The sequence below is a fragment of the Manis pentadactyla genome, chromosome 17, assembly GCF_030020395.1.
Source record: "Manis pentadactyla isolate mManPen7 chromosome 17, mManPen7.hap1, whole genome shotgun sequence".
NCBI classification, from domain to species: Eukaryota; Metazoa; Chordata; class Mammalia; order Pholidota; family Manidae; genus Manis; species Manis pentadactyla.
The window spans coordinates 56,340,786-56,356,270 of record NC_080035.1 but is presented as its reverse complement, the minus strand read 5'-3'; the positions used below and the strand labels follow the sequence as shown (position 1 = coordinate 56,356,270).

Genomic DNA, 15,485 nt, shown 5'->3' with positions numbered 1-15,485 from the left:
AATATCCCTCTTTCCTGTCACCACCCAAATCTCTATTATTTCCTAAGAATGTCTTTTCTTTTTTAAGGCTTCCATAAAAAGAAATTGATCAGGGAGCTATGTTTGAATTAAGACATATTAAATCGATGACAGATACATATCACGCTGCGTTTAACAAGAGTTGTACAAGGAGGCGGGTTCCAGATTCCGCACGGCTCTCCTGCACCATTATTCACATTTTTACAGCCTTGCTTTCATGCCTTCACCCATTAAACCATTAAATTTCAGCAATTCAATAAAACAAAGCAGTTATAATTTTGAGGAAAAGCTATTTTGAAGGGGGTGGAGGTACCCATTTTATTGCACAATAAAAATGCTCAACAGACCGTATTAAAGGCTAGGTTGTGTTTATTTTTTCTTTATTTATTCGTTCTTTTTTGGGGGGGGTTCTACTTATAACCTGCAAGATTGAACATTCATTGCCATTACCGAAGTACTGACGCTCACTACCAAGAAATTAAAATAAAGGAAATAATGTTCTGTGAAGAAATAAAGATAGTGGCGACAATTGCAAATGTGATGCTTTCTCCATAAACCTTCCATAGAGATGGCATAATCCGTGCTCCTCCACCTTCGCTTGTCTTGAGATGTTTTAAGTCTTTGAAACGAAAATTGTGTAAGGATTCGTTCTTTCCAAATACAGATGTCCATCTTGTATTACCAAAATTCTTTCGTTGTGTTTGCCCTTATTTCCCTGTATTTGAACTTCACTGAAGCTTAAAGAAGAAGCGCATTTGGAATTTGATTGTAGTAGTGTCTTTGTCAGTCTTATAAGAGAACTGACATTCCCAGGGCTCACAGGAAGTTCCCTGATAAACGTTGTTCATACCAATGTAAATAGGGCTTTCGAATCAATTCTTTTGAAAATATTTCTTCTCACTTCCCAAAACCATCTCCCAGATGATAGCTTTATAAAGTCTAGTTTTACTTGGACTGCAAACGAATCAAGCTGTTTTAAAAAATGAAATTTTAATCTACCACTTTTTTAAAAACAAGTAACTTTATGCAGGGCAGCAAAATGAAAATTAAAAACCCTGCTTGATTTTTCAGCATCTTGGAACATCACAAAATTAAAAGATGCTTTCTCTTTAAAAAATGAAGTGACACTTTTGGGCAGAAAGAACCCTAAGGTTTGGGGGATGCCACATTTCCCAGCCCCCACCCCAAAGCGATGCAGAAACCTATTTCTTTTAAACTGCTTTTATGGTTTTCCAATAAGACGTGTCTCCTGCGAGATCAATGATTAGAAAGCGATAATAAAGGTGAAAGGTATTTTGTTAGTAAATAGATAGCGAAGATACTGCTTGACTTTAAAACCCATTATCTTTTGGACCCATTCTAATTTGTAGTCCTTTCAAAGAAACTGAGGCACACATATGGAGTGCGTTCTGGACCGGAAGAAATTCTACTTGAATGACATTGTCTATTTAGCTGCTTCACTCTGGAGAGATGCTGTTTGGCCTGGCCTGCCGCTGTATCTCAGAAAGGGAAAAATTAGAATCGGGGCCGGGTGTTTCTCTTCCCGGTCCCCCCACCCCCGCATTTAATTGGAAATGGCAGATCTAGAACCGATGAGCAGTGGGTGAGATCACACTTCCAGCCAAAGCCTTTGAATCATGTGGAAAGGGACTCCATGAGCTAAAAAGTCGGGTTAAAGCGGTTCCTTTCGGGAAGTATTTGACCTCACCTGGTGTTTTGCGGAGCCAAATCAAACTGTTTTGCAACCAATAGGACTTTAATAACCTCCCTCATACCTTCTCCTGTCTGTGAGCCCTACGCGAGCGTTGGGCAGTTTGGGTGTTCTTCCCAAAAGAAGTTTGTGGCATCACCTCTTGGAAGTAAGATGCCAGGCGTTCACGCTCCTCCCGCAGAGGGCAGCCCGGGGGCCTTCCAAGCGGGGTGGTGCAAAGTGTTTGATGCCGGAAAAACCGCGGCGTGCGGTGCTGCAGAGGTTTTTGAACATGGGGGCTGCCCCCACCTCTTGCTTCTGGGGGGAGTCCCGAACCCTTGCCCGCTCGGCGCCCTTCGGCCGCGTGCCGGCGCACGCTCTCCGCGAGGCGCGTCCTGGGAACGCGGGGCGCTGCGCGCGCAGGCCTAGCGTAAACTTTCTGTCAGTGCAACTTGGACATCCCCCGGGAGGCGGGGACGAGGGGCTCCGCGGAGGAGGCGGCGCGAAGGGAAAGCAAAGGCGGCCGCGAGCACAGGGGCGGGTCCCCGCTGGGCCGAGGGCTTGAAAGGGAGCCAATCGGGCAGCCGTGGCTGCTGCCAATCATGCGGCTTCCTCCAATCCCACCCGTGCCATTTCCAAAATACCGGTTCCCCCTGAGCAGCTCAAATGTGATGATCGCTCTGCCAATCGCTGGAGGACAGACAGAGTGGGAACAGGAATAAGCAGAGTTAGGAAGCCAGGACAAAGAAGTTAAAAGAGAGCCTGATACATACATGTTTTTGAAGGCGGGCAGAGGGAAAAAAGTACCCCCAGGGAGGGTCTGCGGGTCTTATTGTGTAGTTCTGATGGAGCCCCCTTTGAGCAAGAGGAACCCGCCAGCGCCGAGATTAGCGGATTTAGCAGCTGCTCAGGCCAGGCCGCTTCAGAATATGACAGGCTTCCCGGCGCTGGCCAGCACGCCCGCCCACTCCCACCTCCGCGCTGCAACCGCGCACCTCCGCCCCGGGGACGTGGGCTCTGACCCCGGCGTGGCCAGCACTCCGCTCAGACCCGAGCACATGGCCCAGGCGAGCGCGCCTGGCCTCAGCCCTCCCTCCCAGGCCAAGTCCCCGGCGGCCGCCGCCCGCGCTGCAGCCTCGGTCGCGCACTCGGGCACCCGCACCTACCCCGGCAGCGGGGGCACCCGCAGCGCGCAGCCCTCCGCGCCCCCGCCCTCGGCCCCTCCTCTTCCTCCCTCCCCTTCGCCCCCTCCCCCTCCCCCTCCCCCTCCTCCTCCTCCTCCTGCCCTCTCGGGCTACACCACCACCAACAGTGGCGGCGGCGGCAGCAGCGGCAAAGGCCACAGCAGGGACTTCGTCCTCCGGAGGGACCTTTCCGCCACGGCCCCCGCGGCGGCCATGCACGGGGTCCCGCTCGGAGGGGAGCAGCGGTCCCGCTCCGGCTCCCCCCAGCACTCGGCCCCGCCTCCCCACTCGGCCGGCATGTTCATCTCGGCCAGCGGCACCTACGCGGGCCCGGACGGCAGCGGCGGCCCCACGCTCTTCCCCGCGCTGCACGACACGCCGGGAGCCCCCGGCGGCCACCAACACCCGCTCAACGGCCAGATGCGCCTGGGGCTGGCGGCGGCGGCGGCAGCGGCGGCGGCTGAACTGTACGGCCGCGCCGAGCCTCCCTTCGCGCCGCGCTCCGGGGATGCGCACTACGGGGCGGTGGCGGCCGCTGCAGCAGCCGCCCTGCACGGCTATGGAGCCGTGAACTTAAACCTGAACCTGGCGGCGGCGGCTGCCGCCGCAGCGGCTGGGCCGGGGCCCCACCTGCAGCACCACGCGCCGCCCCCGGCGCCGCTGCCGCCGCCGGCGCCCGCGCAACACCCGCACCAGCACCACCCCCACCTCCCAGGGGCGGCTGGGGCCTTCCTGCGCTACATGCGGCAGCCAATCAAGCAGGAGCTCATCTGCAAGTGGATCGACCCCGAGGAGCTGGCCGGGCCGCCGCCACCGCCCCCGGCCGGCGGCGCCAAGCCCTGCTCCAAAACTTTCGGCACCATGCACGAGCTGGTGAACCACGTCACGGTGGAGCACGTGGGCGGCCCCGAGCAGAGCAACCACGTCTGCTTCTGGGAGGACTGTCCGCGCGAGGGCAAGCCCTTCAAGGCCAAATACAAGCTCATCAACCACATCCGCGTGCACACCGGCGAGAAGCCCTTCCCCTGCCCCTTCCCGGGCTGCGGCAAGGTCTTCGCGCGCTCCGAGAACCTCAAGATCCACAAGCGCACTCATACAGGTGGGTGTCTGTCCCCGGCCGCGCCGCCGCCGCCGCCGCCGCCGCCTTCCGCGCCGCCACCGCCGCTTCCGCCGCTGCTTCTCTTCCTCCTCCCTCCTCCTCCCGCTCGCCTTAGTTTTTCCCTCCTTCTGCTGCTTCTCTTCGCATACGTATAACCCGGACATGTGACTTCTTTTTTTTCTCTCCCCCCTTTTTTTCTATGAATAAGTAATTCGATAGCACACACAGGCCCCGCGCTGGGTTCCCACACGGTGGAGTCTCCAGCGCGCCCGCAACCCCTCCGTCGGGACCGGCAACGCGCTCCAGCCGCCGCCGTCGCCGCCCCGGAACAGAAGCAGCAGCAGCCGGAGCAGGAAGGAGACAGGACGGTCGGCAGCCCCCATCCGCCCGGCCCCGGGAACCTGGGGGGGCGATGGGGAAGGGGGGCCGGGGACGCTCCGGTGGCTCGTCCCTTCCCAGCCGGTGGCAGTGCCTGGATGGTTGCTGCGCTCTGTGCAGCTGGCGTGCCAGGGGCGTGTGGGATTTACTGCTTTTGGGGGCCACCAGGGCCTTGTCGGTGGGGACCCAACAGGAGGGGAGAGGAGGGGGTTCGTTCCTTCCGGGGCGGAGAGCAAAATGCCAAAGGAATGACCCCTAGGCCCCAGAGACCTGCCCCCACACACACTTACACTTACACTCACACTCGTGCACCGTCACACACCCCACGTACACCTCACGTGCACACACCACATACATTCCCTCAACCGCCCCCCTCCACTTCCTGGGACTCCCGTGTGCCCTGACAAGCTCCGCTTCCTCATACATCCTCACTTACACGTCCTCACTGACACACTTACATACACGCGCCTCACACACATTTTATCACAACTTGTCCTAGAGGGTGCCCAAGAAATTCTCCCCTTTTCGGGAAGTTCCAGTTGGAAGGCAGTGCGAAGTGCAGTACCTGGCGCTCGTTCGGACCTTCCCTGTGGAAGTTGGGGGAAGTGCCCAGCGCCATGGGGACCCCTCCCACCCCACCCCCAAGCTTGGCCTTCGGAGGTGCCACGGCCCCAGGCGAGGAGGGCGGCGGCGGCTCGGGGCAGTGGGATGGCCCCTGCGGGTCGCGTGTCCCTCTGAACGGCCGAGCCCATTGGGCTGAAGCGCTGGCGAGCGCAGCGCAGTCGAGATTTATAGGGACAGACGATATTAGCCCTCGGAGGACACTTAAGTAAGGAGTTTACATCCAGTAATTACCTTGGCTGATTTATCGGCGCTGCGGCCGCGCGTGGTTCCCAGCGCCTGGCCGTGGCCTGGGCCTCCGGGGGCCCTGCTGGGGGAACCGAGTCGGCGTGGCTCAGGGCTGCGGTCGCCCGCTCTGCCCTTTGCTAGTCGGGGTCAGTCCGCCTTAAAGATTTAGCCAAAAGGAAACTTCCCCCGAGCTGGCGTGAAGTCTCCCGGCCCGCTAGGCCTGCTGCTCGCCCTCCTGCCCAGCACTGCCCCACGGGCCTCGGGCCCTTCCCGCCTCCCGCGTAGACCGGAGCCAGGGCCGATGCCGCCCGGGAAGCGGGGCGGCGCTGGCCCGGAAACTGCCCGGGTGCCCCTCCGGCCTGGTCTCAGGCCGCGCCCCGCTCGGCGATCCTCAAGGCGCGGGCCGCGTTGTTTTCTGGCCCCGAGTCGCGCCAGGTTGCACTCACTGCCCGGCTCCCCGCAGGTCCTCGGGCCTCGCGAGCCCTTGGGGCGGCTCGCCCGCGGCCGGACTCGGACCCGCGCGCAGCGGTTGGGCTGTGCCCAGACCGCTTGGCCCTGAAGCGCCGGGTCCAGGGGGCCCCTCCCTCCCCGCCGCTCTCGATTCCGAGGCTACTGGGATCCCGGAGCCGAAGGATCGGGGAGACCTTACACGGCCGCCCGGAAGGCCCACTTCCTGACCCGAGCGCCCCTGGTTCCCTGCGTGGCCTTCCTCGGGCCGCCCGGGGTTCCGCCTGGAGAGGGAACTGGGCAGGCCTGAGTCCGCACGGCGAGCCTCCGTTTCTCTAAAGCTCTCCAGTAGCTAAGTGTGACCGATTGTCAGAAGGTTAAGCGTAAGCACTGGGGTCTCACCCTTTGCAGTTCTGTAGATTGTCCCTGCCCTCCTCAGACCCCCTGAAGAAAACGGGCAACTCTTTCCCCCATTCTTTCTTCTGCTTATTTTTCCACCCCTCCTTTATCCCTAACTTCTACCTTTCTTTGCACTCCGTGTCTCCCTTCCCTGGACCTAATTGCATCTCTTCATCCAATGCAGGGGCAGACCAGCAGGGTTCAAACGTTTATTCACAGACCGAGATGTGCAGCATGTACAGAAACATAAGAACTCTATAAACAACTGCATTGCACGTTTTCATAGAGTGAATAAAATTACTTAAGCCTCCATATTGAAAAAGGTTCATTACAATTTTTTCTTACGAAAGTTGTATTATTTCCAGCTTAAAATTAGAATGCAGAAATCGGGACAAATAACATGTTTTGATTAAAAGTGACTAACTTTGTTTTTGTTGCAGCTCATCTACAGAGGAGGTTGTGATTCATCATTGTGTTATGTTGTGTTTTCCCTTCTCTTTATAGATCAGTGTAGGATGTATATTTGAATAGTATCTAATTTCATTTTTAAACAATGATAATATGCCTCGGCAGGGTAAGTTATATTCCAGGTATTTGAATACTTACTCTCAGATGTGCTAATATACTCTGGCATTAAAACAGTTATCATTGGTGAAATTAAAAAAAAACTACACTGAAATATTTCTATAAGAAAATCCCCCCCACCCCAAATTTTACGGACAGCAAGCTCTTAGTAGTTATTTTTCTAAATAAACTATCCAAAATCAAGGAAAAGGTCGCCCTTGTGTGTCACCAAAGTAGCTGCTGACATGTAGAAAAATTTATCTTTGCTTTTTGAATCATTTAAATATGAGGAGAAAACATTATTAAACAAGTATGTATGAGATGACTTGTTCAACTATGGGCTTATATATCAAGTTCATAGATAACTAAGGTGAGAGGGAAAACTAATAACTGTTACCTGCTGTCTTTTTTGCATTTTAATGCCAAGGTGTAGGGTGGCTGAATTGCTGGTTGTCTTATTAAGCATTTCCACTCTGAACTAGGAAGCTTGTATAAAAGGCATTGTGTTCTTGAGTGGTTAGAGCAACTTAATCGGGCAATGGGCCAAAGGACTCTGGTAAATAGTCCATCTTTTTTTGAACTACTATGTCGAAAGCTGTCAGTAAGTGCACTTACGCATCAGGTAATGCTAGGTTCTGGCTGAGGTGTGTAGTCCTATTAATGTTTGTTAAGGTTCTGTTCTGCTAGTCCCTCAATAGCCTTGCAAGTTGGGAAGAAAGCTGCTCAGAGCAAGAGGCTGACAGCCTGGTTAGTCTCTGTCCACCCTGGTTTATAAAAAGTCTAGTGGTGGTATTGTGTGTTTCACAGGTCCCTTTATTTCTGAAGAGAAGAGGATTTTGTTTTGTTCCCTCCCAGTCAGTGGAATCCTGGGGAACAAAATGCCATTGTTTTAATTCTACAGCACCCACAACCCCCAGTTTACTTTTAATTTAGTGTATGTTTGTTTTTCTTCTCTATTTCTTATATTCTTACCCCAGGCTGTGGCTTTGGAAGTATCATTTTATCAGCATGTATATATATATATATATATAATTTTTTATTAAGGTATGACTGATATACACTCTTATGAAGGTTTCACATGAAAAACAATGTGGTTACTACATTCACCATATTATCAAGTCCCCGCCCATACCCCAATGCAGTCAATGTCCATCAGTGCAGCAAGATGCCATGGATTCACTATGTTATCAGCATATATCTTGACAGGGGTATCTGCTTGTGTTTTGGGGTGTACAGACCCTGAGGGGAGTGAGGATGCCAGTATTTGGGTCCTAGTTCACTGTTACATCCTGGACTGTGCTCTGCTCTTTCTACCCAGGCCTCCTATGGCACTGCAGGGGCTGACATGTCGCCTCTCACAAGCCCAGGTTTGAGGAGAGCCACCAGGCCCGTCTCTGAGGGGTCCCTTCCCTGTTTGCATCCCAGGACATAGGAGTTCCGAGTAGGAGTGGGACCGGGAGGTGCTCTTGGAGAGGATGGGAACGATGAGTCCTCATTTCTCAAGTGAGGGGTCTCCTCTGCAAAGCAACTCTTGACCTTCCCTATGTTCGGTTGCAGGGGAAAAGCCTTTCAAATGTGAATTTGATGGCTGTGACAGGAAGTTTGCCAACAGCAGTGATCGAAAGAAACATTCCCACGTCCACACAAGCGACAAGCCCTACTACTGCAAGATCCGAGGCTGTGACAAGTCCTACACTCATCCCAGCTCTCTGAGGAAGCATATGAAGGTTCATTGCAAGTCCCCACCGCCTTCTCCAGGAGCCCTTGGTTATTCGTCAGTGGGGACTCCAGTGGCTGCCCCCTTGTCCCCTGCGCTGGACCCAGCCAGGAGTCGCTCTAGCACTCTATCCCCTCAGGTGACCAACCTCAATGAGTGGTATGTTTGCCAGGCCACTGGGGCCCCCAGCCACCTCCACACACCTTCCAGCAACGGAACCACTTCCGAGTCTGAAGATGAGGAGATGTATGGGAACTCTGAAGTTATGCGGACGATACATTAGAATTATTAGTATAATAAGTGGGAGTCCTTGGACCATATCCTAACCTGAGACAATGTCGAGCCTGAGACAAACCTGTGACTCAGACTTGCCACCGACTCTAATTAGCCCTATTTATTCAGTATGAAACCCTATGGTGTTTGTACATTTAATTAATTTAATTAAGATATTGGGGCTTTTTTTTCCTTAGAAAAAAAAAAAAAACAACCAAGCTCACTTGTACATTGCAGGGGGACAGGGCTGGGAACAAATTATACCAAGGAAAATGAGTGAAGTAATTAGGTAAATCGGAATACACACTGCCAATGCAATGTATATTTCTTTAAAAGGGGAGAGAAAGCATTAAGTCAGAACTCAACACAGCGTCAAGGCCCTCTGCATTTCCTGGAGTGCCTCCTGAATGCCTTTGACACCATAACTTGGGCTTCTTTGGAGGTTCTTCGCCGCCTCCTTGGGTCCTAATTCTACAAAGGCCTCTTGATTGTAACCACATACTTGCTGCATTGCCAACAGATCTTGGACTGTACCTGTGTCCAAAAGTACTTACAAAAACCTTTTAAGTTCTAATACTTGTAATTTTTAATTTCCGCTCTTTTATTACCGGTCTCACCATAACAGTATTTTTATACAGGATTATTTCTTCAGTATCCTGCTTGTACGATTTAAAAAAACAGATGCAGCAACCTTAATACATCTCCATATATTGTGCTACTGTGATTGTTCAAGCAAAAGTGGAGAGAAGATGCTGCAATGTGAAACTGTGATATTTGATAAAGTATAAGAAATTCAAGTGCTTTCTTTTTCCTCTATTTTTTTTTAATCTGAAATCTCAGATAATGCCTCTTTACTGTGTCCAATCTGCTTGTGTAATAAAGAGATGTTTTAGATCATAAATTTTTTGGGATGCCAAAATTAACAGGCAAGTCTAAGGAGGTGTGATGTTGGCAATATGCCTATTTTTTTTGGAAGACTGTTGTTTTTAAAACGGGCCAACCCCTCTTTTATACTGTTGTATCAACCTTTTAAAAAGTCTTTATTTTTCAATGCTTGAAGCTGCATTTTCATGCATTTCTTCTACCTGAGCACACAGAACTCTGTCCCATTTTAAAATGACTGTGTGTGAAGGGTATGATTTACATTAAAAGAGGGGAAGGAGTTGCTATACACATATTAAATTTTTTAAAAGGTTTATAGTTATCACCAAACATTGATGCACGTGTGACCTTTGCCAGGCCTGTCACGCTAGGATAAAAAAGGTCAAGGGCCTCGGCCAATAACTCTTAGTCTAATTTATTTTCAGTTGGTACAACACATCTTGTGTGTAAAACGTAGTCCATCATAAACATTATACAGACATACTAAAGAGCACTAATTTATCCTCAGAGACCCTGAAGACACCCCCTCCCCAGGGTTTGTAGAAATTTGTTTTGTGTGCTGTGAGTGGTTGATGTAGTCTTGTCATTGTTAATAACTTGTATGTGAATGCTATTATTTGTACAGTTGGATTAATTTATTTTTCAGACATCCTTTGTTTTTCTTGGAAGAGTTCAAAGCACACCAAAGATTATATTATACATTTTGGTGAAAGATTGTCATGATCTACAGTTTATTTAAAAGAAAAAGGAAAGAAATGGGAAAATATATATTTTTAGCTTACTTGAATGAACAGCATTATGTGAAAACCAGGACTCTTCCTGCATGTCTTTTTTGCATTGTGTTGATGAGATTATTATATATAGTTTATAGATATTATATTCCTAGTACAGTGCATGGTGCTGTCACTTTGAAAGCCTTTCAATGTCTCCAGATTGTTACAGTGAATATGACTCATGCAGACCCTCCTTTATAAAGAAAAATCATAAAACTTGAATATAAAATAATTCTACATTTTAAAAGTTTGATTTCATATTATTCACTTTCAAAGCTGTTTAAAATAGACAAAGTAAGGTGTGAACTTTGGGGGGATAATTTATGTATTGTAAACTTATTAGAACAAAATATTCCTGATTTATGAGTTGTTTTATTTATACAACTTTTTCAATGGTAGTTTGCACTATTTATTATGCTACAGGTTTATTTATTATGAAACAAAGGGATATGTATTTTACGTATTTTGCCATGCATAGGTTAACTCTGCCACAGATTTATTGGTTCCTGATACACCTAAAATAAAAGCTTAAAATGTGTACCTCCAATAGAAAGCAAGAATGATTATGAAGTAAAAAATTTAATAAAGGTATTCTTCCTATGTACTGCTTATGTTTTACATAATGGCATATTTCTGCCATTCTCTTAGACAACAGGTAGCAAACATTGGGGTCTCTGCCCTTGATCTTTATTTCTTAGTGTCTCCCCAAGCAATAAAATATTTTTACAGCTTAGTTTAATTTACGATCTCATCTAGAAAATATAATTACTTACTAAGACTAAGCCCTGCAGGTTGCATGGAACACTAGCATATGTCTTAGGGATTACTGTGTTCATTTGTTCAAATGAATACCTCAGTGATCCTAATGAGTGAAAATCTGAAAGGAGAACTTTAACATTTCCTTGGTGCCCATCCTCTAAAGTAAAAGGGTAAAAGAATGAGGAAAAAGAAGAAAGGACACTGAGAGGCTTCTAGACAAAGGGTGAAAGCAGTCCAGAAGTGGGATGGATATTGAGTCCAACACATCCTGAAGGAATAGTGGGTATCAAAGACCTCTTAGCTCACTCAGGTAATGAGAGGATCCGAATCCAATTGTAGTTTATTTAGAAGTTAAGTGGATATAAGTAAGCTCAGCATCTTTGGGCAGGTGTGAAGGAGAAATTACTTCATGGCAACAAAATATCCAAGTGGCAAACTAATTGTACTTAGCTCTCCACATTAATATGGGGGACGTTTGCTTGTTTTTATGTTAACTGATAACAAAACTGAGAAAAGGTAAATAGTTCAAAACAATTGGTAGTAATGTCAATAAGCAATTCTCCAAAAGGTTGTAGTGGTTTTTAAAAGTCAGGTTTGTTAAAAGTAGTTAAGGTGAAACAGGTTGCAGAGTTGTTTTAAGCAAGATGACAATAACCAGCACAAGTAGGAGAGAAACACTCATAAATGAGGGCCCAAATCAATGGGGAACCTTATAGCTCTCTAATGAAGTTTCTCGTGAAAAGGAGGGTGACAAAGCCACCAAGACATGAATCATTCATGGGAAATATAAAAGATAAAAGATATCTGACAATGAGCAGAACCTTGTATAGAGTGTATAAAACAAGTTTCCCCTTCTTATTTTCTGCTTTAAAACGCACACTCTCCCACTCCCAGCGCGCTCTGTCCAGTCTATAGAGTTAAAATTGACCACTGCTTGTCCTGAGCCACTTCAAAGTAATTTAGTCCAGAACGGAAGGCTTGGCACTTGGACAATCTTCATGGTGTGTTAAGATTTCTATGGCAATTGGCAAGCAAGACGTTCCCATCTGAGTATGTCTCAAAGAAAGCCACTTATTGACACTAAGTTGGCTATCATCAAAGACTTCTTCTTTCCTAGGCAAAACGTGGCCCTTGTGGCCCCGGCATACACTGTTTAAATCATCTACCTTTGTTTTCCAGGCTAGAAGAATCTTCAAACACATGATTATTTGTAGTTTATGTACATTTTTGCCTCATTTGGGATGTTCTTCGGTATAGCTAACACTCCTAAAATCTAATGTACCAAGAAAGAGCTTAAGGGTGGGAATTACATTCTTTTAAGGAGTTGGAGACAGCCGCAGAAAGAGCGATCACACTGGGGACAGGAAAAGATGAGGCCTCAACTCCTTGAAAGCAAGGCCCAGCTACTCGCAGGCATCATATCTGTCATGTACATCTTGCATTTTGTGGAAGCCCTTTGAGACCATAGTGGTTCCTTCTATCTGTACCATCTCTCTCTCTCTACCTATCATCTCTTTTTTCTATGGAATAGGACAAGAGAGGCTCACCATAAGTATTTTTTATACCGGTTTGGTTAGGAAATACACCTTAGGGGATGGGATGATAGAGAAAATCTGGTTCCTCAAGTGATGATGACCTAAGTCAGAGGAAAGGAAAGCAGAATACAAGAGAAACAAAGCAATCCAGACACTCACTGCTTACTACTTTCCGCCGGTCACCTCACACTACCTGCTTGCCCATCCTCCCAGTCTACCAAAACAGGCACAGGGCCAAGTAAACCCTCCTTCCAGGGCTGCACGTGAAGAAGGAGACACCCACGGTGAAACAGCCCTGGGGTTGCCCCACACTTCCCCTAAGTGAACGAAACTCACAGACACGCACACCCGACGCCCAGCACACCCACGCACAGACACTCCGGAGCTCACAGTCACACACAGGGCAAGTGCCTAATCAGGCAGAAGTTCAAAACACGTTCTTTGAAATTCAGACTAGGGCTTTTCTGGTACACCCACACGGAGCGTCAGGATTGCTACGGCAATGGGCAGGGCCAGGCGAGTAGCTGACAGAGGGGGCACAGCGATTTGAGACACTCTATTAAGATACAGTTGCGGCGACCTTTGCTTTCATGCCAAGTTAGCTCAGACCATTTTCACCTCATGGGTAATCCACCTATCTGTCTGTATCTCCCATCCACTTGTACACATATTGTATGTATGACATAATAATACTATATATGTATTTCCATCCTCTTTGTGTTAAGAGACCTCCAAAGAAACTCCTAGCTGGAGAGAAAGGAGGGAGGATGATGAGAGGAGGAGAGAACGCCGAGTGGGGGTGGGGAGTGTGATGCTGGAGGGGGTTGGGGCAGGGGGGGCACAGCCCCAGTTCCTCTTCCTCCTCTCCCCACCTAAGTACTTTTATTTGCAGAGCGATTGTTCTTTGTTTATTTAATACAAGTACTGTGTGAATGGTGAAAAATAAACACGATGAAAAATAACCAAACAGATGATTCCTCCTAGTGAAAAAGCCCGGACTTAATAAAAGTGCGAAGCAGTCACCGCTGAATGAGAAACCCTTTGAAGTGGAACTTATTATAGGAGGAATACTTTGGGGTTGCCTTAACGACGCCGCTGAATCGAAAGCGCTCGCCTTTGTCAGCGATTTGTTCTCCTTTGCTGGGGTGCCCGGAGAAATTACTTACATGGGCTGCCTTCACACGCAGCCTGCAAATCAGTAACTTCGCGGCTCAGACTTGCAGACGCCACTCGGCAGCGGACAAAAAGCAGTCAGGGGGACACACACCAACCTCTCAGGCTGTGTCACTGCGGCCGGGGGCGCGGGTGCACGGGTGCGGCAGAGGAGAAGTTGTATTACAACGCCCCGCACCCCCCGCAGCCCCCGCCCTACGCGGAGGGGGCGGCCGCGGGGCGGCGGAGGTTCGGATCCGGCCGGGGCCGCCAGCGAGGGGCGCTCTTCCGCGCGGCCTGAGCGCCGCACCTTCCTAAGCAGCCCGGCCATATTTAATAAGGGTCGTTTGTCACCCAGGCGCTTTGAAGGGTCGCCTCCAGCCCTGTGCCCATTAGAAAGGCGGAGGTGACATTTAAACTCCGTTTTCAAGGATCGCGGGGGGATTTCCATGAAAAGGCGACTTGTTTGTCTTATGAGCCTGGAAACAACCCCCTTCTCGCTCCTTTTGACCACATGGCATAACTCAAAAACAATAGTTCAAAAGTGAGCTGGCATCGTGGCGTTCACTCGGAGACAGGCCCCCATCCAGCAGCAGAGAAAAGGGGCAGTCCGCAAGACAATGTGCTTTTTGTGTCCGCTTCTGTCACAAGGATTGTGTTGTTTGCTTTGGAGGCTGCGCCTGTTATACTTTCCTGAAAGTGCTTGTGTTAAACAAGAGTTATAAGTCATCCAAAACAACAAACATTTTGATTTTCTTTGCCTAAAGGGCTTTCCCTGGCTATGGGCACCGTGAAAAAATAATGTCCTTGCTGAGAAAGGAACACCAGTAGTAGCATTAGAAGCCGGCGCATTAAATATTGAATGACACGGGGGAAAAGAGCTTGTCGAGGGGCACTCAGCCTTAAAAGTCTTTCAACTTTGTCTTCGGTGGCTGCCGGACTATTTAAGATGGTATTAATTAAGGCAGCCTCGATGCCGCCGAGCCCGCCGGCCCCTCGGCCGCGCACGGTCAATGGGCTGGTGTCCCCGCGCTCTGCTCACGCGCTGGCTGAGCCGAGTGCAAATGTCACTTCTCATTTGGAGGCTGAAGAGAAGGGCCCATCCTACATCAAGGGCAGCAGGGATGCAGTCATCAGCAGGCGTTAAAGGCTACGAGGGGCTGGGGGAGGGGAGGGGAGGCGGGAACAAAATGGGGACATCTGCTCTGGGCTGGGGAGAAGAGCGAGCCGCGTGCACGCTTTGGGCACATTTTGGAGAGTGCTGTTTAGCAAACCAGGGCCACGCGGGACTCGCAGGGTTGGAACACCCACTCTCTTTCGTCTGCCCCTGCGTGGGGAAAATTAAAACCCCAGCCCTGGAAAAATACATTAGGCGGTCTGGAGGGGCCTAATTTTACAAAGGAACTAGATTCGACCAAGCAAGACAAAAGCTTGGTGCAAACAGGAGTCTTCACTGACTTCCTCCTTCCCCCTAAGTCCCCTTCACAAATCACAAACAAAGACCAAAGGAGCTCAGTCAAGGACCTCAATCCAATTTTACAGATGGTGAAACTGAGACCTCAGCAAGACTCAGAGATTTCTGTCACTATCCCCCTGAGTTGGAAGTTGAGACCCTCACTGAGACTCAAAGACCCAGACAGGAGTAGAGTCTGTTTAAGGGCGCCAACAACCAAGCCAAAATATCCAGTCTTCCCCTTCCAAGCGTTTGACTCAAAATCAAATGGAAGTTGGTTCCAGCAGCTGGAAATTCCTAAAAAAAAAGTAAT

The 15,485-nt window shown here is 49.3% G+C and overlaps 1 protein-coding gene across 1 annotated transcript; it reads left to right on the top strand.

The window, feature by feature from the left end:
* Positions 1–1,837: 1,837 nt before the first annotated feature.
* On the top strand, positions 1,838–9,372 carry ZIC5 (Zic family member 5). The gene is made up of 2 exons (XM_036893747.2): positions 1,838–3,991; positions 8,186–9,372. Exons 1-2 carry the CDS (start codon positions 2,482–2,484, stop codon positions 8,626–8,628), a joined length of 1,953 nt encoding a protein of 650 aa, XP_036749642.2. The 5' UTR covers positions 1,838–2,481; the 3' UTR covers positions 8,629–9,372.
* Positions 9,373–15,485: the final 6,113 nt, after the last annotated feature.